The sequence below is a fragment of the Cyanistes caeruleus genome, chromosome 8 (genome assembly GCF_971803275.1).
Source record: "Cyanistes caeruleus chromosome 8, bCyaCae1.hap1.1, whole genome shotgun sequence".
In the NCBI taxonomy this organism is placed as follows: Eukaryota; Metazoa; Chordata; class Aves; order Passeriformes; family Paridae; genus Cyanistes; species Cyanistes caeruleus.
Window position 1 is genome coordinate 19,774,694 of NC_141708.1, and position 27,293 is coordinate 19,801,986.

The 27,293-nt window shown below is 36.3% G+C and overlaps 1 protein-coding gene across 3 annotated transcripts in view; it reads left to right on the plus strand.

Annotated features, from left to right (window-relative positions):
- TM9SF3 (transmembrane 9 superfamily member 3) overlaps positions 1–27,293 on the plus strand; it is a 44,895-nt gene that overhangs the window by 11,197 nt on the left and 6,405 nt on the right. For all 3 annotated transcript variants that reach the window (XM_086899025.1, XM_023929512.2, XM_086899026.1), the window contains exons 3-12: positions 3,341–3,463; positions 8,217–8,377; positions 10,494–10,571; positions 11,486–11,617; positions 12,137–12,303; positions 14,673–14,767; positions 16,640–16,770; positions 25,224–25,363; positions 26,896–26,964; positions 27,057–27,203. In XM_086899025.1, coding sequence (XP_086755151.1) covers positions 3,341–3,463; positions 8,217–8,377; positions 10,494–10,571; positions 11,486–11,617; positions 12,137–12,303; positions 14,673–14,767; positions 16,640–16,770; positions 25,224–25,363; positions 26,896–26,964; positions 27,057–27,203 — 1,243 coding nt within the window. The remainder of the gene's footprint in view (positions 1–3,340; positions 3,464–8,216; positions 8,378–10,493; positions 10,572–11,485; positions 11,618–12,136; positions 12,304–14,672; positions 14,768–16,639; positions 16,771–25,223; positions 25,364–26,895; positions 26,965–27,056; positions 27,204–27,293) is intronic.

Below are 27,293 nucleotides of genomic sequence, written 5' to 3' on the forward strand. Positions count from 1 at the left end.
TATGATTCTGCAGAAGTGTGCCCTTCTGAGAGTGAAGGTTTCCACCTGAACTCTCATAGTGGTGACTGGTGGGGAGAATGTAGACTCTATTCAAATCTCCATGAAGTAGTTTTTCTTGTTTTATTAAGTGGCGTATGATGGGATACATGTTATGGTACAAGATCGCTGGATTTTCCTTCTGTTTCAATATGGACAATGTTCTTATATCACAGGTCTCAAATCTGTATAAGTACCTGTGTGAAGGAAGAAATCAATTATTAACATACACTCATACTGAAATATAACTTTTAAGTTTTTGGTTGGCTTAATTATCTTTTCAAGCTAAATCTAGGATAATGCTTTTTAATGAATATGTCAAGTTCTTTACTCAAGTATTTGAATGGCATTCTCTGTTATACGTAAGACATAGTAAATTATTAGATGTATTGAACATTGCTGTAATAGCAATTTGAAAATAGCAGTTTGAAAATTACTTTTTGATATTGCCATACAGTGCCATTAAAGAAGAAGAATTTAAAGGGGAAAAGGATGTTTTAACAAAAGTGCATTTTGTACTTCTTCAGAAATGTTACTAAATGACCATTTTTCTAATGGGAGAATTCTTCATCCAAACTTTCTTCTGGTACACCTCTAGAAGGATGACACTGAGAGCTGTCAGATATAATGAGGTTTTATATGGTTCACATGTTTGAATAAAACCCCATTGATCTGACTGTTCATAGGAGATCTGAAATCCAGCTAAGCACACTTGCTTTTCTAATGAGTCATGCTTTTAAAAAAAAAATCCCAAATGTGCTTCTGACGTTACTGAAGCTTTATTATGTAGCAGATATTACCTCTTTCAGGTCCCTGATGCAGAGGAACAAAACCTGCCTTTAAGTTTGCTCTCCTCTAGGATACACATCCAGCCATAACTTTGATTAGAATTCTCTAACATATGCAAAACCTTAGATCTGGTCAAGCTGTAATTAAGTAGACATCAGATTCCTGAGCCACCAAATGATGTTCTAAGCTTCTTTCATTTAATAATTTAACACAGTGGGTTTAAGCTTGACCACCTAATCCTGTCCTGTAACTAAATGAGAGCTTCAGCTGTTAGTGGCTGGAAAAAGGAGCACTTGTCTTCCTTCACTTGTTTTAGAGGGAGGTGAGAGGAACTGTACTGTGCAGTGTGGCTGACATTATATTCCATATGTAATGTCACATCTGTGTTTTGCAGAGGTTGTTTCCAGTGATTCTGCGGGTGTTTTGTGTGTGTGCCTTGGAGCAACTTGTAACATAGTTAATCCACATTTGACTATACTCTCTCTGTGATGCCTTCTGGTACTCTGAATACTGGGAATAAGACCTGTAAAAATGGGTGAAGACAGGTTTTTTTGTGACATGCTGCTATCTGCAGCCTTGTGTCAGTGCAGTTGTTTCACTTCAAATGATATTCCAAAGTGCATTTTTTCTAACAGCAGCAAACCTCACTGTTTATATCCTAGAGCATTATATGCAGAATAGCTCATTTCAATTGGTAAAACAAACAGGTGGCAAATTCCACAGTATGAAAACCCATGGAGTAATTTCTAGAGTAGGTTATGGTCTAACCTACCTGTGCTGGTACCACTGTGAACCCAAGAATCACCTAAAGCCAGCCTGGCCCTCATGATACGTCTCCAAAACAGGCTTCTTGTTTTGGCCCTGGGAAATGCTTTCTTTAACAGCCTCTATCAGTTTCTCTTTCACCTGTATTAATTCATGGCTTGATCTGTGTGTTGAACAATCCTTTGAATCAAAAAATGTACTATTAGAAAGGTGTTATCTTTTATTTGAACATAGTATGACAGTGAAGTGACAAATATTTTGGAAAGAATCCCTACTTAACAAGAAATCCAGAAAATAATAATTCTGGGGTTTGTGAGTTGGTGCTTTTTTCCCCCTTTTAATTAATGTCAAGACAATTAAAGAATCTGTTAAAATGAAAAAGTTCCAAGCAGAGGCATTTTGCGTGTGGAGGGAAGCATAGTCCAAAAATATAGGATCCAGCTCAGTAGAGGCATAAGTGCAAACTTGAGTTTGTACGTCTGTTTCAGCTGTGGTGCCAACTTTAATGGCTTCCTTCTCTTGAATGTACCAGTCAGTGCCGGCCCTGAGAATGTTGTCTCTGCAAAGTCTTCTTGGTACATTTGTTGTACATTTGTTGACTTGAATGGTTTTGTTACTCTCTTTTTTCCTCCAGAAAAAAAAAAAGTTTTGTTGATCAGATATACATGGCATATTTTAATTTTTGTTGTTATCAGAGAAATTATGTTTTGTGTTAGAAATGTTCTGCTTGCTGTGCTCTTTCTGTGCTAGTGTTTTGATTTTCCTTTTAAGCTTTATATTGTAGTTAGTGTATCAAAGAAAGTAAGCTGAATTTTGATACAAATTAGAGTTGTACTTAGGGCATAAATTAATTTTATCTACTAAAATGGGTCCTCATTTCCAGTGATGACAAAAATAGGAGAAGCTGGAATTCTTTACTTTTACTGTGTTTCACTATTTGTAGCATGAAAATGATTGCTAAGATGTAGATGAGGGAACTTGTCTCTGAATATGTTGCTGTCTGAAGTCTTGTAAATATGAGGCCTTTCATCTTTCTTCACTTGAAAAGGAGACATTAGGGAAGGAAACTGGGATGCAAAAGAATGGCTGCTAACAGTATAACTTAAGAATTGTAGGTGGGGAAGAATAACTTTCTGGCTGAAGTAGGGGGATTTATTTTATTTGAAAATGCAGCTTCTTGCACATTCTTTGCATTATTTCTATTTTTGTCTTCTCTCTTTTTTTTCTCTCTTTACTCTGATCGCTTTGTTTCTTCCTTAGTGGTAGTTTCTTCAGAATTGCTGAGAACTTTAAGAAGTTTTATGTTTTTTTACAAACATCATTCCTAGTCTGTGAAGCTGATTATAGTAAAATAGAGAGATAATGTTGTAAACAGTCTTAGGTATTTGTTAATAATTTCTTACCTCTTGTTCAAGTTAGAGAGATCCCATTATCTGTTCAGGTGAATCTGCCATCAGCTTTTGTACCTTAATTTAGTGGGGGTGAAGCAGCAAAAGGATACTGTGAAATCTTTCCTTAGTACAAGTCCAGAATGTGGGAAGCCTCTGCATGCAGAAGTGTAGATTTCAGAACACAGTCATGTGTTTGCTTTAATGGTTCCTTTTTAATTGTTCTTTTTGTTACCTACTTGAGGGGTACTCCAAGGGGGCTTGGAGATTTCAGCACTGTCCATTCCTCTATTTGCTTGGTTCGCCTTCACTTTGAGCCAGCTCATTAATAAATCTTTAACTGTGCTTTAATTTTTTTGCAGATGATGTAATGCAGACTACTTACTGTGAAGTTGACTTGGACAAGGGAAGAAGAGATGCATTTGTGTATGCTATCAAAAATCACTATTGGTACCAGATGTATATTGATGACTTGCCAATATGGGGTGAGTGATGCTATGCATTAATGACTGGATTACACATACTCAAGTCCTGTACTAGTGGGTTTCATGGAGTCATTTAATGAGTAAACTTTGTTACAAGAATATGAATCTGACATGCAAATCAAATTCAGAAGAACATGAAATGAAGTAATAGCGGATGAAGTCTTAAGCTGCACTAGAGGAGGGTTAGGTTGAGCATTAGGAAGCACTTCTTCACAGAAGCGATGATTAGACTTGGAATGGGCTGCCCAGGGAGGTGTCTAAGGAAAGCCTGGATGTGTCACTCAATGCCATGGTCTATTTGACAAGATGGTGTTGGGTCATAGGTTGTACTTGATGATCTCAGTGGTCTTTTCCAGCCTAATCAGTTCTGTGTGAAATAAGTTGAAGGCTTATTGCATTGAAAGAACAGTAGGATAGCTGTACTAGTGAAATACAAAAACAGTGAAAAGCTGTTTTGTTTCTCAAGTCCTGATTTAATAACTATAAGTTCCTAGATTTAAATCTGTTCAAATGTTCAAGTGAGTGGTAATTAGATATTTTACACATAAGGTCCATGTTATTGTAATCATGAATAACATGTTTCATAAAATTATTTGAGAGTTGAAACTTTATTTTGCTACTTTTTTTATTACTCATGCAAAAACTGTTTTGTTTACTTTTTATGGTAATTTAGTGGCTGATAACAGTGTTGCTTTGTAGTCTGTGTTTATATTTCACTTACTCATTTACAGTTCTCAAAATTTCTCTTGCTGAGTATTATTAATCTGGGCTTAGAAGTGCTTGTGTCTTGAATAAAATTGTATCTTTATTGCCATTGTCTCCTAAGGTCTCTGTGTTTTGTTGCTCTCTCATAAACTGTGATCTCATACCTAGTAAAGAGTGCTCTGCAGATTGCACTTAGCATTGATAGCAATCAACCAAACTGTCCAAGGCCTAATCTCCCTGTTGTAGATGTAAACTGAAAGGAAATGAAAAGCAGCCATAAAATGTTTTGGTAAGGTAAGGTCTTCGTTGCCTGTGTTCCGTGAAAGAGGTAAACCTGGCCAAACTAAACAAAATCTCACACCACCTACAAAAATGCAGTTCAAGTCATGCAAGAAAAGTTCTTTGATAGCTGATATGAATAATGCTATCCGTCATTCATTAATTTTGACAAAGGGTGCTTTTTTTTAGCTCTATTTTACTTTAATTTGTTTTAGAAAATATCTGCCTGATGAGCATGGCAGAAATATTGACACTTTATTTTTATATTGTATATCTGGTAGCCAGGAAGATCTGGTTTTTTTTTTGTTTGTTTTGCTTTGATGTATTTGTTTTTAGGAGATACCATTATAATGCCTGAAGAGAAGTACTTAATATTGATTTTGTTCTTTTCAGCTGATTTGCTTATTGTGTGTAATGGCTCTGTAGCTGGGCTTGGAGTAGACCAGAATTACTCTGTGGGGCCTTTACTGTACTAATTGTGCAATTGCTGGTAGGCTTTTTAAAAGCATGCATCAGTGACAGTTGTTGCTACAATACTTTTTATGGCTTTGGCCTTTCAGCAAAAGACCAATGAATTATTTTTCTAGACTAGTGGCAGGGATGTAGGCTTTGAATTGCCCAAGGATGATGGATGCTAAGCTGACTGGTTTTGAATCTTACGTGGCTAACAAGTCTTGGAGGCTTTCTTTTTTAGGATTTATTTTTCTGGTCATGTTTCATCATCTAAAATGCCAAAGAATAAAAAATACCTACTGAATCTTCTATACACTGACAACTTTTGTGCTCTCTCATAAAAAATTTTTTTTTTCCTGTGATTCCATTGTTTTTAATGTTTCCCAATAGTATGCATTTTATGCACAAGAAGTCAGCTAGAAAATGTGTAGAATCTAGGTAGCATCTTTCTAAGATACTAGGAAGCTGCTTTTGATAGTTTAGAACCAGGATCTCAAGCTGTGCTGCATAATAGGGGACTACAGGATCATAAGTACTGGTAATATTGTGTAAGGATATAATCTGACATCAGGTGTGAAAGCAGGTGGTGCTGACAGTTTTGATCTGTATCTCCTGCAGGTTAGGTAGAAGTAGCAGGACTGCAGATTGGTCAATATTAGCCTCAGTTTTATTCAGAAAAATTAATGAATTCTTGGTGGGAGGCTGAGAAAGGAGTGGATGCACCGGAGCCAATCAGAGGTGTTTATCTGCAAGTCTGAATGAGTATTTTGGACCTTTGTGTTCCCAGTACAGTGGAGAAAACTGGGAATATACCTTATCTGCAATTGGTTTTCCTGTGTCTCTGTTAAACCAACAGAAAGGTTTCAGGCTCTGAGTGCTGCTTAAAACTTAAAGCACTGAGACTTGTTGCAACTGAACAGTTTAAGTACTTCTGTTACGAATATGACATGAATGATACTGCACACATGGCTCTGCCAGCTTCCTGGTGCCTTTGTGTGTGTTGCATAAACTTCTCTAGTACCATGTAATGTGGTGGCAGGTAGAGAGGCTAAAGAAAGCAAGTATCTTTTGCTTGATTGTCATTGCATAGCTGTAACTATTTCTAAATAGTTACTAAATTTCAGTAATTATAATGAAGAAAATCATTAGTACTATTTAAGATATTTGGGTGTAAAAAGTGAAGTAGTTATGGCATCTCTGAAATACTCTAAATACTGAGAAGGAGTTTTTTGGTTTCATGAAGATAATGTCTGGAACTGTTTACCCTCAGCTTGCATTAAAAATAGCTTTTTCTGAATGACTTTTTGTTACTGTGTGAAGGTTATCATGTTGATCCATTTCATTTAGGTGGCCTATCTTGAGAACCTTACTAGACAGCATGTATTATATATACTGTGTGACCCAATATCCTGGTTTTTTCCATTGTTGCTTCACATCTTGTAGCTGAATTAAACCAAAATTTTTTTCCCTAAATGTAGATGGCTGGAGTCCTTTTTTAGTGCTAGCAAAAGAAAGTTCTGTCTTGAAGAATATAAAAGAAAAGGATTCAGATGGTGCTAATTTGCTGAGAATTCTAGGCAACTTCTCTTTGATTCTGTTCTTAGAGCAGACCATTCACTTCTCTGAGTTCATCCCAGATGAATTCATGGCACTCCTCCTGTCTCCTGGTAAACTTTAGTTAAGTTCATCCTTTATGTTCTTTGTGGTTTTCCACCTTGCTAAGGCTTACTGATATCAGACATATTCATAAACATTAATTCTTAATTCACCCTAGAAGTCCTCAAAGTACCCTGTAAGGAGTACTCTATTTTCAGTAAAGACTAGGCATAAATTAACCTTTCTTAACTGCTGATAACTGAAGGTAATGACATCAAACTGCTATTTGAGGGCTCTGGAATATTTACATTATTTTCTAACCTGAAAAAGGCAAGCAGATCTTTTTATGTGCATTCAGAAAAAAAAATACTTCATTTTATATTTTTTCCTGAATTGATGTCCCACAGTGGAAAGAGACTAGGCTTGATTGTTTCAGGACATTACCTAAGTATGTGAAGCACTGTGTTAGTTCATTCCTTCAGTGAGTGATTGATCAGAATGTCCTTTAAGTAGTTTAGAGGTCTGTATTGTCATGGTTCTGGATTCTGCCATGGGAACAGATGGCATGGCAGGTGCCAGGCTGTATGGTAGAGGCACAAACTGGCACCTGTTTTGTGTAGATGGCATATACAAGGCAATCCTGACAGATGAGCATGAGAAAAAAACTTGACAGAAAAATACCACCTTGAAAATTAAAAAACTCAGGTGATGCTCAAAAGCCCTTCCTTCATATACCTGGTGCTCTGTTCCATGTCCTTCACCTACTTGTTTTCCCATTCCCCTCATCCTTGTGTGTCTTGAGTGCTGCTTTTTTGTCACTTTACGTCTTTTACATCTTGTATGTGATCTTTGATCTTGACATCAAAGGTGACACTTATAGCCTGGGAACTTGTTGACTGTTAAACTTTTATCTGTTTTCACACAGCATAGCACAGTCTCTGGAATTCTTCTGTAGTAGATGAGACATTTTGCACTAACTTACTGAAAATTAAGACCTTAATTGCAGAATGGTTTGGATAGTTTGAGTTGGCAGGGAGCATAAAGATCATCTTGTTCCAACCCCACCCCCTGCCCTGGGCAGGGACACCTTCCACTAGATCAAGTTGCACAGAGCTCAGTCCAGCCTGGCCTTGAACACTTTCAGAGATGGTACAGCCACAGCTTCTCTTGGGCAACCTGTTCCAGTGTCTCACCACCCTCACAGTAAAGAATTTCTTTCTAATATAAAACCACATTTTTGGCAAGCATTGGAAACTTGTGCGCAAATGAGAGCAAAAAGCATGCATTGGGAAGTCAGCTAATGAGGATTACAGAGAGATAGAGGAAGAACAATGAATGAATAGACAGATGGAAGATGGGAAATTATAGAGGTCTTGGCTAAGTTCTGTTAGGGAAAGTGAATCTCTGTTTAGCCAGTTATTTATATGATAAGAATTGCAAATAAAAGTACAGGCACTGTTGTTGGGTCTTCTGCAGTGTTTGTAGCTGCATGGTTTTTCTTTTAATGCCATTACAAAATGCTTCTTTCAGAGACCTGTGGATTGAAAGTGGAGTCCAGATATTGGAATTGAAAAGAGGAGCATAAGGTCTTCTGTGTTCTCTTTGTTTATGTTACTTTTTTTAGCTGGCAAAACTTTTGTAATACATATTTAAAAAAAATAAATGCAAAATATCTGAAAAGCATACCTGTAATAGATGCTTACACTTGTTTCCTGTACAGGGATTGTTGGAGAAGCAGATGAAAATGGAGAAGATTATTACCTTTGGACTTACAAAAAGCTTGAAATTGGTTTCAATGGAAATAGAATTGTAGATGTCAATCTGACCAGTGAAGGAAAGGTGAAATTGGTACCAAACACAAAAATCCAGATGTCATATTCAGTAAGTAATTTGGTGATGGACCTGTAATAAGAAATTCTGCGTGGTGAAATAGCTCAAAAATAGGTACTCGTATATTACAGTATGTACTGATATGTTGGGCTGTGTTAGAGGAAGATACAACTTCACTCCTTCAATGATTTTGTCTTATTGCTAAAAAACTATGATAGTTTTATTTAAAACAAATGTAAAATTATGATTTTTTTAAGTACACCAACCAAACTGGATCTTCTATAATGTGCAGAAAAGTGTTTTAGTGGGAAAGGAAGATACCCTGAAAGGATGGAGACTAGATGTAAAGAGGACTTATGAGTAGGTGCACATCATCTTCTTGTTTGGACTTCTGATGTTTGTATCATAGGTTTGAACTGGATTCTGAGCTAGGATAAGAACCCACTGTAAACCTTTATGCAAACAGTTAATATCAAAATTTACTTTGTTTTGCAATTCCAATAGAAATTTCTTATTTACATGATAAATAAGATTTTAAGTTTCTTCTTTCTGAAGCTCTCTGCTGTTGAGTTGCTGTGATAAAAGGTAATGAATAAACAATGCTTGCTGATTGAGACAAATTATTTTTTTTCAGTTTTCCTCTTTATTTAATTGATGTTGCTTAAATCAAGTGATGGTTCACTTGCCATGTTCAACACGTTTGTATAGCGAAACCATTTTTTAATGCACTGCTTTTCTTCCATGCATTAGCAGTGGATGTCAGCATAGGATTTTATTTCAGAGAATATTCTTGCTACATTTCTCCTGGCTGAATAAGTTGTATAGTTTGAAGTGTAGATAACTGGGTTTTGTATGTGCTTTTTAGAATTACATTCACACTAATTTCCCTATTTTTGCTGCAAAATTGATAGTAGAAATTTCAGAATTTGCAATTTCAAATTCTGCCAGCATTGTGAAGTCCATTTGCTCTATATTTTAAGTTGGACAGATTTGAGCCAGTAATGAAAATAATATAAGATATTCCCTTCAAATTTTTTAGTGTACAAAGGTAAATTCTTTTGGCACCACTGGGCAGTTGCTGGGCTGGCCTGTGTGTGGTGTTTAATTCGCAGATTGTCACTGATGGATTTGTTCTAAGTTGTGCTTCATAGTGGCAGATGCTCTAATGAGACATGTATCTGCTTGAAACACTTTTGAAAGCTACTAATGTTTTGAGCTATTAATCTTGAACAAGGTTGTAATTTGAACTGAGGAACATTAGTATCAAACCTCAAAGTGAGTAGTGCTGGCATCTTGGGGTTTTTATATGTCTCAGAACTGTGGTGAGTGGAATATTCAATCTACATTTATATGCTTTTTTCTATACTCAGTAGGACAGTGGATTTTGGAAGGGATAGTTCCTTCTCATGTATTTTAAAATAGATATGTACAAGGGGGCTGCATTCATTAAAGTATCACTAAAGATCCTGATAATTTTTGGCATGCTTTTGCAAAAAGGTTTTTAGGTAGGCTTATATTTAGTTTCTAAAATTATTTTAATTTTTAAATGCAGTGTTGCAAAAATTCTCAAACATACCTTGTACTACCATATTAGCACCATATAGTTCATTAATACAATTATATTTTCCAAATCCAAAGCAGTCCTCTCTGCAGCTGGTAGAGAACTGACAGTAATATGCTTACTGTTACCCTGTGATAGTCTGTCCATAAACACATACTTTTCCTGTTGATTTCAGAGTCATTTATTGGCAATTGACAAGTGTCTAGATTCATAGTAATTATATGTGTGTGTGTATATATATATATATAATATAGATTCTATAATCATGAAAAAGGCTTGTTGTATTTGACAGCTACAAATTGTATCTTTGGTTAGCCTCACAGCAGAGACACTGAGAGCTGAGGCAGTGCAAGACTGATTCTTCCTTGTTCTTAAACATAAGCATTGGACAAGATTAGATCCATGAGGCAAGATGATGTTCATTCTATGCCTGATCTGGATGCCACTCTTTAAAAACATCATTCCATGTTTTTTTGCCAAACTCCATTCATATTGAAGATAACTTTTAAAGTGGATGATATTTAATATGTGTTCTGGGTTTCTGCACGTGAGTATAGCTAAAAATACTGTAAGGAGCTTTTGAAATAGAAATATTTCTCTCTTCAGGTGAAATGGAAGAAATCAGATGTGAAGTTTGAAGACCGATTTGACAAGTATCTTGACCCATCTTTCTTTCAGCACAGAGTATGTATTGTTCTAAGACAGCCTTATAATACATCCCTTTAAAATGGTTGCATTAGTTTAGATGTCATGCAATTTTTTGATTATGCCTTTGAATTTTCAGATTTTCCAGGTGTTCTGGGACAATAAAGCAGGGAGGTCTGACTGTTGTTTAGGTGGTAGTGCTGCTGCTAAAATAGGATGGCTCCATTTTTTTAGAGGGCTTCAATAAATACACAGGCAAGCATCAAGCTTGCAGAAAATGCAGGATAGTTCAAGAAAATACATTCAAGTGACCAGAAGCAATGAAACTTCAGGGACATGACTGTGCAACTGTGTAAGCTGAATTAGTGCAGTTAGCCATAGACTTCTTTCTGAAGTAAATGCAGAGCAAAAAGCATTAGCCTAAACCAGTTGGCACTATCAGTTGTGTTTAAGTCTGAGGTTGTAAGCTCTTTAAGGGTAGTGTACTGAGCTGTCTACTTTCTGAAAGTAGAGACTTTGTGTTCTGTTTGGAGCTCAGTGAAAACCAGAAGAATATGCTTTTGAGAGCAAAAATAATGCTGCTGCACATTTTGATCCTCTGTAAAGCAATAATTCCTTTGGCTTTGCTACTTAAACTTGTTCTCTAGGAAGGCAGCAGTACATCCTGTTGCCTTTTGCTTACCAAGGGAGTGTGCACAGCCAGCTGTTCAAACTTTGCTATTGCTTAAACTAACTTTGTCCTGAGCAAGGCTGGCTGTTAAAAAGGTTTATCTATGAAGTTTCACAGGCCAGTTTTAGTGTTGCATTTTTCTAAAAATGTGGTAGTTACAATAGGGTTTCTTGTTAAGCTAGTGCTGACAAGCTGTCCTTGTAGGCAACAATTTATCCTTCTTGGAACAATTTGAAATACATTTACAGTTCTAAACCTTATTGGGTGTGTTTTCTTTCTCTAGATTCACTGGTTTTCAATTTTCAATTCTTTTATGATGGTGATCTTTCTGGTTGGCCTGGTGTCTATGATATTAATGAGAACTTTGCGAAAAGATTATGCAAGATACAGCAAGGAGGAAGAAATGGATGATATGGTAAGATCTGCATTCACGCTTTAAAATCTCTTTTTAGGGCTTATTGTTTCCTGTCATACATTCATTGTGTTAGCAGCTCTGAATGGCTTTCTTCAATTGGACAGAAAATGCCTTTTGTGTGTCTTGAAAGTGTTACTGGTTTCTTTATAACCTGCTTCTAGGTTGCAACTGAAAAATCTCTGTAGTCACTGTGTTAACATTCATATCCAACCTTAGGATAAACTAGGTCCATTCTGACTTTGTAGTAGAAGCCTGATGTACTCCTAAGCACCTCAGAGGCTTTAGGGACAGGGAGGGATTCTAGATTTTATTGTATTGTACATTAGGGTAGTAATTTGTTGTTGTCTTCTATAAGCATCTGAAAAGTAAACTTTTCTGTTAGATTTGATGCATTCAGAAGAGAAGACACACTTCACTTGAAGTTTGCTTTATTAAATCAGACCTTTTGTTTTTATGTAGCTTGTGTGTTTGTCTTTAATTGTCATGACTAGACTTAAAATTTGTTGTTGTTGTTCCCAGGACAGAGATCTAGGTGATGAGTATGGGTGGAAGCAGGTCCATGGAGATGTGTTTAGACCATCCAGTCATCCTCTAATATTTTCATCGCTTATTGGTTCTGGCTGTCAAATTTTTGCTGTGTCTCTTATAGTCATTATTGTTGCAATGATAGAAGATTTATACACAGAGTAAGTATAATTGTGCCATGTCTTCCATATATAAATGTTTAAGTGAACAAATTAATTACAAAAATTATTGTTCTAACTGGCCTGAAAAAAGTGTTTGAGAGACTTTAGTTGTATTCTGTAGATCAGATGTAGTATTAACAAGTGCTCTTGTAATTTGTAATGAAACATTGTTCTATTGTTATCACAGTAGTCAGTCTCCTTTGATTTTCTCTTGTAGTGCTTGTTTTTTGAATGATTTATTAGGAAACTAGGTTGATGTTCTGCAGAATCATTAGTAGATAATATGGGAAATATACGTATTCTAAGTTACACATTTCACTCCTGGTTTCATCCAGAGTAACAAGGTGTTAGTATATTTCTGACCCTCTTTCCCCACCATGTCCTGTGAAGACTGAAATAAGAGTGTGCTCTGTTGTGAATAGTCCTGTTTTATGCTGACAAGTCAGTATTAAGTCAGTCTTATCATGAGTCTGCTTGGGAATGAAAATGTAATTACTTAAGTTCTTTTGAACACGTAATGCTCAGCCTGTGTTGATGTCAAATCCCAATAAACAGGTGGGCTGTGGTCCTGACTGGAAAGAATCAATTTTAAAAAATAAATAATATTCAAGTTTAAATTTAACACACTACACGTGGTTCAGCTGTTTTCTTCCTGTACTTCTTAATTTGATTGAGATTTTTGGGTTCTGGGTGAACTTCATCTGTTTCTGTAGTGGTTGTATTTTGGGTGTTGAAGGGCATTATTGGCTGGTGTTTAGGGCTTTTTACAAGTGATTTGTTTTAAGCAGTGACTAAAACTTTCATCTGTGAATATCACTTGTAACTTTTTTTAACAAGTTGTAATACTTCTAATGTGCCACTAGAGAGAACTCTTGCTTTTCAATTTAGTGGCTTTTTAATGGTGTGTTTAAAAAGCCACTCTGTAGTACCAGAATCTTGGCATATTTTCATTTTTCATGAAAAAGGGTGTTATTCCCCTCCTTGTGCCTCATGGTTATATTTCTAGGTATACATACACACTTTTAATTGTGTAGCATGTCAGCCCTTTAGAGGACAGAATGAAATCATTTCTGAATGTATGTGCCCTGTAGGGAAGCTGTAAGTTAGTCATGTCAGTTGTAAAACGTATCAGAACAGTCTTTTTTGAAAAGATATGTACCCTTAGTCTTTTATTGCAATAGGCCTTTCTGTCACTTTCAAAGTGAATTTAATTCTGGGTGCGTAGTGGAACAATTGACCAAATGTGGTGCAATCAATTCTTATGTTTAGGAAAATAGCACCAGGTCTGGTGTTTTTACTGGTTGCCTGGATTTACACGGTGGCAGTGCCATTTCAGACTGTGCCTGCTCTTGGGGGTTTTGCATGTGTTTCTAAATTGTCTTAAGTTACAAGAAGTTTTTAAAAAACAAATTTTGGCAAAACAGTCTTTCAGTGTGTGTGACCAGAAGGTATATTTGCTTTGGTGGTGCAGTCATGGAAGCTTAAGTGCTAAAGATTGCTTCTTTGAATGCAATTTCCTTTTGAATTTCCTCAAAAACCAAAATGGCACTAACTACAATCTCTCAGGGCAGCTAATTTGAAGAAAGTACAGTAAGTCAGCTGAAAACCTACTGGTGTTTGCTGTCAAAGAAAATCAGAGGGATGTGGAGAAACAACTCTATTAATGAATAACATTTATATCTTCCTATTCTTAGATATGATCTTTTAAAATACATTTGGAAATGGCTTCTTTGATTTAAAATTATTAGCTTTGATGTAAAATTTCAGAAAAATTATGCCAAAATTAGTAGTCCAGGATTTAATGGGGTGACATTTAAAAATTACTAAGCTCTTCTGATTGCACTACTTAATGCTGATTTGTGACTTCATTATGGTATTTATAGTTTCCAAATCTAATTTTCTGCCAGATGAACGCTTTCGATCTTAAAAGTTAATTTCTGGAGATGGCAGAAACATTATTCACAATCTTAGTGTATTTTTGTTAATACTGGCCTTTTGACATTTTATTTGCAGTTGAATCTTACACTTCATGTATGTCATGTAAACAGTTATTTATGCATAAAGTATACACATTCAAATGTCAGAGTATATTTATCAGAGGTGAGATTCTGTACTCCAGTTAAAATAGATGCACGTTAGAAAATAATGGAGTATGTCAAAACTCTCTTTCCTACATTGAATTAGACTTGGCCAAAGCCTTGTATACAAACAGTTCTCATTCTTATGCAGATTTTACAGTTTGAGCATGTCTAAATATTTGTATTGCTTAAAAATATTAAATAACTGCTTCTGCTAAAAATACTGGGTATTTTTTGCTCTAATCCTGTTTGGTTTTGTATTTCACTTATCAAAAACATCCCTTCTTGTAGGAGAGGATCAATGCTCAGTACAGCTATATTTGTTTATGCTGCAACATCTCCAGTGAATGGATATTTTGGAGGAAGCCTTTATGCTAGACAAGGAGGTAAATTGTTTTCATGTTTCAGCATTTTCACTGCATTGTTAAATGGAGAAATTATTATTTTCTGATTTACAGCAATGTAGAAGTAGCTTCATGGATTTAGATGGAATTCATTAGATTCCTAATAAACAGAAAATATTTTGAGTATATTTAACTTTCATATTATCTACTCAGTACTGTCTACGCTTTCTAAAAAGGTAGCTGAAGTCTTAGGTTAGTTTAAAAGAGCTAGAGAACTGTTAACAGTTGTGACTTCTGAATTGCTTGTTATACTCTTGTGTATAATTTTTGGCTCATGACATGCACAGAATATAATAGCCTTTCCCTTTTGTTTAACATGTTGTTAAACAGCTCACATCATCTTCTCCAGATGACTCCTGCATGGTCCTCTTCTGTACATACTAGTGGGGATGTTAGGCTAACACAAAAAGGATAACTATAGATTATTTACCAGGCCATTAATTGCAAATGGGGAGAACTGTTGATATCATCTTTTTAAAAAAGTTGTTCCACTTTCCAGTATATGCTTTACTTTGTACTTAGCAAATCAAAATGAGCATCAGTAGAGAGCAGAAGCCAAATAAAAATGACAGAAGATTTGAACAGACTGTCTTCAAATGCTCCCCACTATGCCTCTGAGTTAGAACCAGGTAGATTCTTGCAGTGCACTAGCTTCATCCATTCCCTATGCTGCAATAAAAGAATAATCAATATCTGTTATTTTCTAGAGTGCTTATCAAAAATAATTCTGGTAAGTTCATAAAAGAAATGTATCTTTTTAGCATGATATACAGGTTAGTGTTCAATCTCAGCTTTGAGTTTGGAGGTTAGAAGTTTATCCTCGTGTGACTTGTTTATAAACCTGGCAATTTGTACAAAAAATGATCTAGTTAGAAAAGGGTTGCTGTGCTGTAATGTATTGTGCTCCATAGTTGAGCCAGATACACTTTTTTTTTTTACAGATAAACATATATCAAACTGTGAAATTCTGATTATGTTGGCTCATGGTGAAAATACATATCATTGTCTTGAAAAAATATGCTTTTTTAAATTGTTTTTATTTACTGCATATTAATATAATGGTGTATAAATATAGACAGTATTTAAGAGCATAAAAAGTACAGGGAAGATATCTACAAATAGGGAAAAATTTTAAGGTATTGCCCAAAAGGATTTCTTTGAGCTCCTCAGGGAGCTCTAAACTTTGTAATAACAGCTAACAAGTGTTCTGTTCCCTTGATGCTTAGAGTTTAGAAATCACTTTCTTTCTACCATTTCTGCTGCTGAAGATGTCAAGAGTCCAGTTTTTCCTGTATGTTAAATGCTGTGGCATTTTGCTTTCTACCAGAGATGGCCATTTCCTTAATGCATCCTGAACATGTGTAATCAGCTTGGTTGGATCAGGCCAAGCCAGAGCAGCTGTACTGCTGAGTTGTCCTGGGAGCAGTGCTGAGCTCTCCTGTGCTCTCAGGGTGGGAGCAGGTTCTGCACAGGGCCAGCTCTGCTATCTCTGTCTCATCTCATCTGCAGCTACATCCACCCTTAGGTTTCACACCCTGGGCTCTTTGTTCAGCTTAGTCAGTATGTGCTGTTCTTCAGCTGAAAGGTTCTCCTGCTGGATCCCTTTTCTTGTCTTTTCACCTGGCCCACTAAAGGGATTAATCTGCTGCACCTTGTGAGTTACCAGAGGTCAGATGAAACTTAGTTTGCTGTTAGCTCGTGTGCTGATGTAGTATGTTGTTACTTATTTCTTTCACCTTTTTGTGGGAGAAGCAGCCAAACATGTAAATTCTGGAGGGCTTGCTAATAATTTATTTTTTTTTTAAAAAAAAATGCTGTATCTGACCAGTCCCTTTGAAATGTCCCTTCTTACAGGAAGGCGATGGATAAAGCAGATGTTCATTGGAGCCTTCCTTATTCCAGCAATGGTGTGTGGAACTGCCTTCTTCATCAACTTCATTGCCATCTATTACCATGCTTCAAGAGCTATACCCTTTGCAACCATGGTGAGTTGTTTTATTGGAAATTATAAACTCCACGGTACACACAGGAAAATTAGATTTTTTTTAAAATCTAAATACATTTGTGAGTCGTAGCTTTATCTAATTAGAAATTTGTCATGGGACGGGGTTAAGGTGCTTCAAGTATAATTTATTTTAATCACGATAACAACAGCTGCTGGATGCCAAAACCAGATTTATCTCTGCTTAAAGTGCCACTTGCTTTGTATTTAAGCTTAGCATTTTAACAATGTGGAAAGTGATCAACTTGAATTTCCTTCTGGATGGCCAGTGCAAAATTAAATACAAAGGGATTCCAAGTGAAAGATACTTCAAAGTCATTGCAATCAAGCAAAAAAATGAAAATAAATGATCAGGCAACAATATGAGATAAGACATTCTGAGCAAATCTGTCTTTACAAAAATGACTCACTTGTTTCACTTTGTTTAGTGTTATTTACTGTCCAGTTATGGTCTTGTGTCTGTACATTTACCCCCTCACTTGAAAAACTATGCTTATTTAAGTACTTTTTCATTTAGTCATGATGACTTTCTCTATTTCCATTGTCAAGATTTTGTTTGTGTTGGTCCCTTTCAAGCAACCTCAAATAATCCTGTGAATAAAATGTAGGAAATAATCACTTGCCACTTGGGCAGAATTTCTTTTTGAGCTTGTAAGGGCTAGTGTTTTAAAATATAAATTTTTTGAAATACACACCATAAAGTTGCTTTTTCTAATTTTGTGCAGTAGCATTGTTAACTTAAAAGAATATCTTAATACAGGAAGTCTTGTTTTCTTTTCAGTAGTATCTGTAACAAACCTTAGAATTTAATATCTTGTATAGATTTCTTCTTTGCATATCAGTTTGTGTGATTTGTTAGGTTGTTCAAATAATTTAGAGAAATTCAAGTAGCCTTGGATTTCTTTCTTAGTTTAAATCTACCACAAAATGAAGCTTAGTACCAGAAGTTTGTGTCTTATATATTGCATTATTTGGGTTTATGATGGAAATTCAGTATGTGACTGAAAATACTTCTAAAGAACACATTGTTAATGAATGAATGTGATAGAGATTATAAATGCTAACAGGAGGGACAATTCTCAGTTTCAGGCAAAGACTTTCAGTAATTTTTTACTGATGGAGGAGTCAACCTGTGTACATTGCTGGTTCTAGTCACCTCCTTATTAGCAGTATTTTCAAAGCATGCATAAATACCAGCTTTTTACATTGAATTCATTTTTATAAAACTACTAAATGTAATATAAAGCTAAACATGTTTATAAACTCTTCACTTATTTTTTCTGGTTTTCTTTTTTGAGAAATTAGATTAAAATTCTATCTTTGAGTATGTTTGTGTTAGTTGGTCAGTGTCCCAAAGCAATATTGTGGTGTTTTTAATTTCCTACTCTAGCATCCATATACAGTACTGTCATAAAAGTTTACTGTGTTGATCTTTGATATGTGCAAAGAGACTCTGTTTTACTGCTAAGCAAGCAGTTATGGCATCTCATTTCTCACTCGTATTCTCATTTGGAGGCCAGGAATGCTGAGGGAAGGCAATTCCACGTGTGCTGAAGTTTGTCTTGTGAATTTGATCAACTGATTCGTAGTTTAAGACCACAGGCACGTGTATGGAAAAGCAAATGGATATATAAATCTTCAGGGTGCACTTCATCAGGATGTTAGGACTCTCTACACACAGTGATTTTAATGTTTGCAAGGTTTTATGAAAGCATTTGAATCATTGTGACTGTGGCAATAAAACTTAAGTGGAGTTAGAAGGTTATGAATCGGAAACTTCATCAGAATGAGCAACGCTCTAATGACTTCAAATCAACAAGCTGGTTTGTAGAAGGAAATGGAAATTGTTTGCAATTACCATATTATGCTTCAGGTTGAAGTCCCTGGGAGCCCTCTGGCTTTATGGATGAGATCCCTTTGTGTCTTTCCACCTCTGTTTACAATGTAAAGAAGTTTCCAGAACTGTCTAATGTAAATTTGCTGCTTTCTAGGGGAAATAAAACCTCTGCCACCTAAATGTACTAGAACACAGAAATAACTTCCTTTACCCTAGCATGTCTTGAAACCACCCTCCTTGATTTAAATTGCTGGCAAGTATTGCCCCTTCATGTTGTCTGCTGTAAATCTGGTAAAAGCAGAAACTGAGTTGCTGAAAAAAGTTCCTTAGCTAAAAGGTTGCTAAGAGACTATTCTTAAATATGTCATCCTGTACTTTGCCAGTTTTGCATTGCCACTTCCCAGTGAAGTATGTAAGTAGTCTTTGTGATTTAATTCTTCTCTCCAGAGGAATTTTCCTATGGAATTTAGGCAAGGGCAGCTGGTAGAATCAAATCCAGAACATCCAAATTAACACCCATCTTTCACATACCTGGTATCTGCTTTTCTACACTTTGTCTTGAAGTCCTCAAATTGATTGGGCTCTTCAGGACCTTCATGCATCTCATTGCAGTCTGTTTTGAACTTGAAGACTTCATTTACCTTGTATAACTTGTTCCTGGTGTCTGGGATCTCCTTGAAGATGTGGCAGGGCCTGGGAAGATGCAAAGCTTGTTTCTGAAATGACTCTTCACTCTTGGGACTCTGCCCTTAGCCCTTTTAGATAAACTTGCAAGCTGTCTTACCTATGGAATGACTAACGTTCTGCAGTGAAATAAGCAATGAGCATGAACAAAGGCTTAATCTCTTCCTTGGAGTAGCTTTCAGCTGCCCTTCCCTTCAGAATGATATCAAGAATGTGACAGATTTTATTCAAATATGAGACCTTTTTAAAACTTAATGCATTAAAGCTTTTAACTCCTAGAGCATATGAAAGAGAGAAAATCTCTCTTTTTTTCACTCATCCCTTCACCTTTATGGAAATGCAATGGGTGCTGTTCAATTATTCATGCCTTTAGAGTCCAAATTTGATTTTTTGGTGTATTTTGTTTATTATGTCCTTTTACTGGTGAGCATTGAGTTCTGAAGTTGTTATACATCTTGACTTACTTTCTGTTGATGTTTATCAGTCTTTCTGGTATATTTAACATTCATTTTTATATTTTTTTATGTTTGTATTATGTGTAAAAAGTGGAGTATGGAAGATTTAAGAAGAATTTTAAATAATGGCATGTGAAATCACTTCTCCATAATATGCTTGAGGAGTATGGTACTAATTCTGTGCAGAATACTGACTAATGCAGAATTTCTATAGAGTACAGCATGATTGAATTTGAAGGGACCATTTTAATTCTGGCATTTTATAAGCTGTGACTGCTTACATTCTTCTGTGAGTGATGCATAATTTAAAGATTTCCATTAAGGTTACTATGACTAATGTAATATTTGGACTGCAAAATCTATGCAGCCTCTATTAACTGTTTCGAGATTTATCATTTTTGTTTTGTTTGAACAGTTGGTTCCTTTGGGGCTAAGGTTTCCAGTGTACATTTTTAATGATTTAATTAAATAAGGTTAAGCACACCGTATTTCTCTTGGGGTTGAGATCCCATTGTTTGCATATTTTGTACCTTGTTTTGAAAAGAAAAAATTATGACCTCCAACAGATAGCTTAATCCAAGCTGCAGCTTTCCCTGACAGCTTTGAGTTGATATGCATATTGACTACCACTAAAAAAAGAAGGCCTGGTAGTGCCAACGATTTTCATGCCTTGAGCCAGATAAAGAAATACACCTGGCTAAAAATAGGAAAAAAATCCTGTTATACATGCATTCAGCAGGGTGCTTCCTCAATTGCTTGAAAGTGACTGTGCAACCCTTGGTCAAACTCCTTTGTTTTGCTAAAAATAGGCACAGCTTAATTCTTCTGCCTGCGCCTTCAACAATTCAATTTATTACCCAAAGCAACATTCTAGATTAACAAATTAGTTGTACTAAAACTAATAACACTTTATTTTAAAGTATTCTATTCTATTCCTTGTAATGTTTGGACAATGTGCAGAAAACTGTTGCATTATACAAATTTAGTAACCACTCTATGGGAGGGAGTCTCATGACTAAGAGTGCATTTTTGTAGCTGACAGGGAAGATCAAGCTGCTGCTTTGACAGTTAATTTTTATTGCTTTTCTTCCCTGTGCATTAAGCAGACATGGCACCATAGCCTGCCAGTAGCTGTTTAATATTAGATATGCTCATAAAAATTTTAATTATCACCTTTGAAAGAAGTTTAATCTACAGTTGTCAGAAAATATGAAACACATGGCACTAGGAAATAAATTATATCCCTCTTGACAATGTTTCCTTTCAAATATGGAAAACTGAATTCTGCACATTGAGTCAAGGGCAGTAGAGTATTTTTTCCCCATCAAAACAAAAAGGAGTTAGAAAGAATGCAGGCTTGGTCAGATTGACAATCTCTTCTACGGCAACTAAAATCCACAAACTAAATTGGCTGCTGGTGTACAAATAAGACATTTGTACAACAAAATTGCAACTGTCAAGAAATATTTTTTAATGTACTGGCTTGGTACAAAAACTCACATAATTTGTTTTGGGTACCATGGTTTATAGAGAACCTCTGCTTGTTTGCTTGATAAAAAAGCAGGTTTGAAGATGTACTGTATTTGCCTCTTTGCATAATTTGTGTTTTATGAAGTAGCAGTTAAAAGTTTCTCTGAATTTCTCATGGCTGAAGTTACAGTAATAACTCTTAAAACACCCATAAAGACATAACGTTATGATCTCTGCCTGTCACGCAACTACTGTTATTTGGAGCAGATTTTTTAATATGTTGTCAGTGACTTTGGCAGGAAGGCAGAGCAGGTATGTTTGTTGATCATGTCTTTATTTCTCCTTCCCATTTGTGATAGTGAAGTGGAGGCCATTAAGGGCCTGAACTGCTTTTCCCATTGTATTCTTATTCTTGGAAACCTTTTAGGCAGAAATCTTGTAACTTCATCTTTAAGACACTTGTTACCACAGTACCCTGTGTTTGCTTCAGTTAGGATTTAGACTCTGTAGATTTGGATATTGCCCAGCCTGCAAACACTGTCCTTGCCATCTGTAGCTACAGGCACCACCCTGTTTAGTTTGAGAAGAGGGGCACTGATTTTACCTCAGACCTGTGATTAAGAGGAACATGCCTGAAAAACACCAGCTATCTTCATTCATCTCTCAAATCCAGAGAAGGCTTGTTATTGCCAAGAGTGGAGAAAGTTGTTTTACCAGTCATCAATCTGAGCAGGTAGGCTACCTGTGAGTCAGGTAATGAGTGGAAAGAAAGAAGGAAGATGCTGCTGAGTTTAACATGATGTGTACAACCAGTACTGGTTTTGTTGGTCATCTTACTAAGACCAGCAGGTTGCTGTAATTAGGATGGTCTTATCTCAGTAGAAAGAACATGTACATCATCTTCATTTTGGACAGCTTATCAGGGCCAGGTTGGGATAGGAGGCATTCCTGAGTCTGTGGTATGGTTCATCCTTGTTTGCTCAGTTGTGTCTCCTTTGCACTCCAGAATTAGCTCAGATAATTTTTGGACTCCTGAAATGGCTTCAGGACAAAAGGAAAAAAATGTACTTCACTTTTAGGTATCCTCAGAACACAGCACAGCATTAAGACAGGTGGCATTTCACTGTTTAACAAAACGTTGACTTTATCTAATGCTACTGTTAGGTATCACTGAAGATGCTGGTTGTCCTGTTTGAAATCAGTTAAATTTTTAGCTGAATGGATAACAGAATATAAGATGTTACACCATTATCAGTCATACTTTGACTGATCTGATAATGAAGCCACAAGCACTCAGATTTTCTGGCAGATGCCAATTATAGGTGTACTGGGGATAGCTTGACTTGCTGAAGTCATTATTCAAGGAACCCTTGGTCTGTCTCAGCTTGTTTTATGCAGATGAACATTTCAGATTTCAAAGCTGCTGCTGAGTCAGTTTCCCAGATAACACAACCGCCAAGCTCTGCTGGATCAAATTGAGCCCTTTCCTTTCCCACCTGATTTGAAGCCATTCAGCTCTGCAGAGGGTGTCACTAGAATGAAATGCTCCTGACAGCCTTGTTTCATCCAGGAGTTTGCCAGCTAATCAGTAATTAGGCCTGGATGTTCCTTGTTTGGCTCCTTGTCCGAGGTTACAATCTTTCTGTGTGGATTCTGTGAAACAGATATTTTGCAAGATGGACAAATACAAGATGCGAAGTGTTGTTCTAGGTGAGCTTAGAGCCCAAGGCTCTTCCTGAGCAGTTTCTTTATTCAGTAAAGCAGTGTATTCTCTTTCTACCGCTGTCCCCAGTCAGGTAAAATTTTTAAGATCAAGAAATTAAGCTACAGTCATCTTAAAATCTTCACTATAAAAGACCATTGTGGCTTCATGAGCAGTAGAGATGCCCTTTCACACTGGCTGGATCTGAGCTTTCTGCCTCAGCCAGATGTGAAACCTACCTGCCAGAACAACACCACAGAGCACAGTGGACCACCCACCACATCTAGAGGGCCTTGCTGCAGGAAGCAGAGCACAGTCTTGAAAATGGAAGTGGTTTCAATACGTTCAGCTCAGAAATCCTTTGGATCTTATCCAAACCTTAAGTCTTACACTTCTCTTCTACCCACTGCACCTCAAACAAGCTGGGACTTTTTGGTGAGGATTTTAATAAATGTAGCACTCAAGATTATGTTCTTCGATGTTTCTGATACTTTTTGACATTTTTCTCTGAAAATTCTCATCTGCTTATTCACTTGGACTGAACTGTTTTCAAGGGCAGAAACTGTATCCAGTGAGTGAGTTGTATGCTTCTCCTGAAATTTATTCTTAGGCAACTTCAGTGTCCTACTTAAAACATTATGCTTGCTTACCTGTGTTTTTTGAGTAATGGAAGATAAATGGGAGATGCTAAATTAATTGTGTAAAAACTGCTTTATTGTTGATATATTTATACTTCAAGTATAAGTACAACTTAGTGTCTTCTTATTTACCAGTGACACTTCATATTTTAGTGATTCATGAAGTAATTCTTTAATAACCTCTCCTCAAAGATATACAGAGCAGTCTGGAAAGTGCTTCTGCTTGTTGACCCACCAGTTTGGTGTACCCCTCCTGTGAAGCACGAAGGCTTGCTCCATCCAACCCCAGGCAATGTTTTCCCTTCACATCTGACCTAAGCTAGCTAGTAATAGAAGAATAACCCACTGACTTTAGTCAAATGTTGCCTTAAATTTGTGTGACTCACCTAATGCTGTTTGTATTGTAATGTCATTCTTTCTTTTCAGTTGCTTGCTGTAGATTTCTTAGATACAACACACATGAGCAGCTTTTATTTATCCTCAGAGTAACTGCTTCTTAAGCAAGTCAATGTGTGCTCTTAGATCTGTTCCTCTCTCTGTTGTTTCGCATTAACCTGCTACCATGGACTTTGCATTTTGCTGGAGTGAAGACAAATGTAGCTCCTTGGCTCAGGAGGCACCAGGGTGTACACAGAGCCTCAGGCAACAAAGCCATTAAAAGGCAGTATTTTCATATGTTTGCATAGAAAAGGTCACCAGGTCAGTATTCAGTACTGTGGTGATGGCATTGTGGGCAACTGTTCTGTCTTTAGTTATCAATATCAAAAAGCTACCAAACTGTCTAATGCTATTTCTTTTTGTGCTAAAGAGTTATGAGTAGAGAACGTCTTTCTTAACACTTAAAATTTTCCTATTTTTGGGAGATAAATTATGTTGCGTTTAAGGAACAGAAAAGATGGAGCTACATAAGTGTAGTGGCATACTATGATTCATGATTTTTAGATTTTTATAGAGGCTTTGGGAAGAGCATTGGAGCATTGGCTTGACCTTTCCTTTTGTTTGTATTGTGCATAAACTTGATTTCTATATATTAGTAGGGTCGCTGTGCTTCTAAATTGTGTATCTTTGCATACCAGTGGTCACTGGTTTCTTTGTCAGTCTATGTTCATAGTTGCCTGGTTGGTGCATAGTGGAAAAAAATTGAACCCAAAATTGAATCAAAACTGGTAGCATTCTTACATGGTTTTGTGATTCTTACTGGGTTGGGTGGGTTGATTGGTTGCCTTGGGTTGCTTTTTTTTTTATTGGATTAAAAATTCTGCACCCATGCTAGATGTTAGTTCCCAGAGCTAACACTCTCTGCAAAACTGTAAAAGATGCTGACAACACTTTCTGTTATGAATTACCCTGAAGATTTCCTTTTATTTCTTGTGCAATGTATTGAGTATAATGATGAGGTGGAAACAGTAAAGCAAACTGTAATGGTTCTGTTCTCTCAATTGATGGATGAAAATATACTTTAATAATGTTTATTAGAAAGTTTCTCAGGGAAAAAATGCTTCTATGTGATAAAATACATATTGACTAATGCTTCGTAAGTAGGAGTATGATTCTACAGCAATAACTACTAAAGACTAATACTGGTTCATGATCTTCTGTTGTTGTCTTAGACCTGTTTTTTTAATTGCAGCTGTAATTTTTTGCTTGCAGGTGGCAGTGTGCTGCATTTGTTTCTTTGTCATCCTTCCACTGAACCTTGTTGGGACTATTCTTGGCCGAAATCTGTCAGGACAGCCTAATTTTCCATGTCGTGTCAATGCAGTGCCTCGTCCTATACCAGAGAAGAAATGGTAAAGACAAGCATAAATGTTAATCAGAAATATTTACTTCAGTATGGCTTTTCTGGTGTTCAGCTTTAATGGAATAACTCTTTTGAGTTGTGCCTAGAAGAACTGCTCAACTGACATTTTCTTAATATGATTTATTTTTCTTTTGAATTAAAACACCCTGGTTAATAGTTGCAGCAGATTTTACACTCCTGGATCACTGATTCACATTTTGCCTGAAATGCTCTTTAGTCCCTGTGTAAAAGGGGTGGTGCCAACTCAATTTTTGTATAGATATATTGACACTAAAACCTCTCGTCTTAAGTTAATGCCTCTTACAGGTTTAGGATTGAGTGTGCCTTAGAGGCAGAACTGTTCTCATTAGTGGTCTCCTTACACAAGATGAGACATATTTGTAGGGTTTTGGTGGGGGGAAGCTTGCAATGCTGTTCACAATTCTGTACTTACGGTGATGGCACAGAGCCTAAAATATTGCAGGTATATGATTTGAACTGTGAAGAAGCCTTTATAGTTTTTGAAGTGAATGTAAAGTGGTGCCAAGTCTCAAAAAGTATATATATTTTTTTGGAAAATTATGAATGCAATCACTTTTTCCTATTAATTTAATTCTGAGGTGAGAGCAACAAGCTACAGAAATTGAAATATCCTCACAGGATTTGTTAATAGACTTTTCTTGCTTTCCCTTGTTCAGGGGAATGGAACAGACAAAGTGAAAGGGGCACTGAAACATGTAAGCCTGTAATATCCAAGAAATGCAGCACACTTAGTCTCCTGTTAGTGGTGGGTTTTGCAGCTCAGATTTTAGAATTTAATTTATATTGTGAACTGTATCTTGGGAATCTGATGGATTTTTCTGGATCAGCATGACGGTTAAATAAACTTCTACTTCATGATGATGAAGTTACACACCATCAACTTAGACAAGTCTCCCTATAAATAATAAAAGCTGCAAATTAAATCACTGATTCCTGGCTGGATTCAGCATCATTGCAAGTACTATAGAGAGGTCACCTTTTAGTGCGTGTCTTCTACAGGTAGCTGGGTATTCATTTTTAGCTATATGTTCATGACTCAGTATAGCATTAAAAATGAATAGTGGTTCTTATTTATATAACCATTATCCTGTGAAATTTTCCTTGCACTTTTTGCTGTATTTGTAGCCATCAACAGCACTGTGTTTTCACTGCTTTCATTCAGGGCTAGTGGATGTCATGGGGCTTGATTGCTTAGGCCTTTTTGTCAAGAAGAATTCTTACTATGGCCTTAAGGCTGGTTAGAAAGCTAACCTTACTATGCCTGTAGGTGATAGGCACGAGCCTCATGTTTTGTTTCAGCTTTCCCCAAGAGTAACTTTTTGTTTTATCCATACATGTGACATTTTTGAGGGAATCTTTCTAATCTGCTGGTATGACACAGAAATGTTCTTCTTAGTGTGCCTTTTAAACAATGCTCTGTGCTATATTAATTATCTGGTCTTAGTATGTTTGTAAATGAAAAATTTCAATTGTCTCTAAACTAATCCTAATATCTTTCAGGTTCATGGAACCAGCTGTTATTGTTTGCCTAGGTGGAATCCTCCCTTTTGGATCAATTTTTATTGAAATGTGAGTACGTCAGCTCTTTCCCAGTTTGATTAAAAAATTACAGTTCAAGTCAATTTATAATATCATCTGCATATTTTGTTTACTCTCTTCAGGTATTTCATTTTTACTTCATTCTGGGCTTACAAGATCTACTATGTTTATGGCTTTATGATGCTGGTTCTGGTTATCCTCTGCATTGTGACAGTTTGTGTGACCATCGTTTGTACGTATTTCCTGCTAAATGCAGAGGATTACAGGTGGTAAGTGTTGCACTATTTTCATAGTTAACCAGATTGTGAGACTTTTGTAGAAAAGTAGTGTTTTTTTCAGTCTAGATGGGTCTTTTTCAA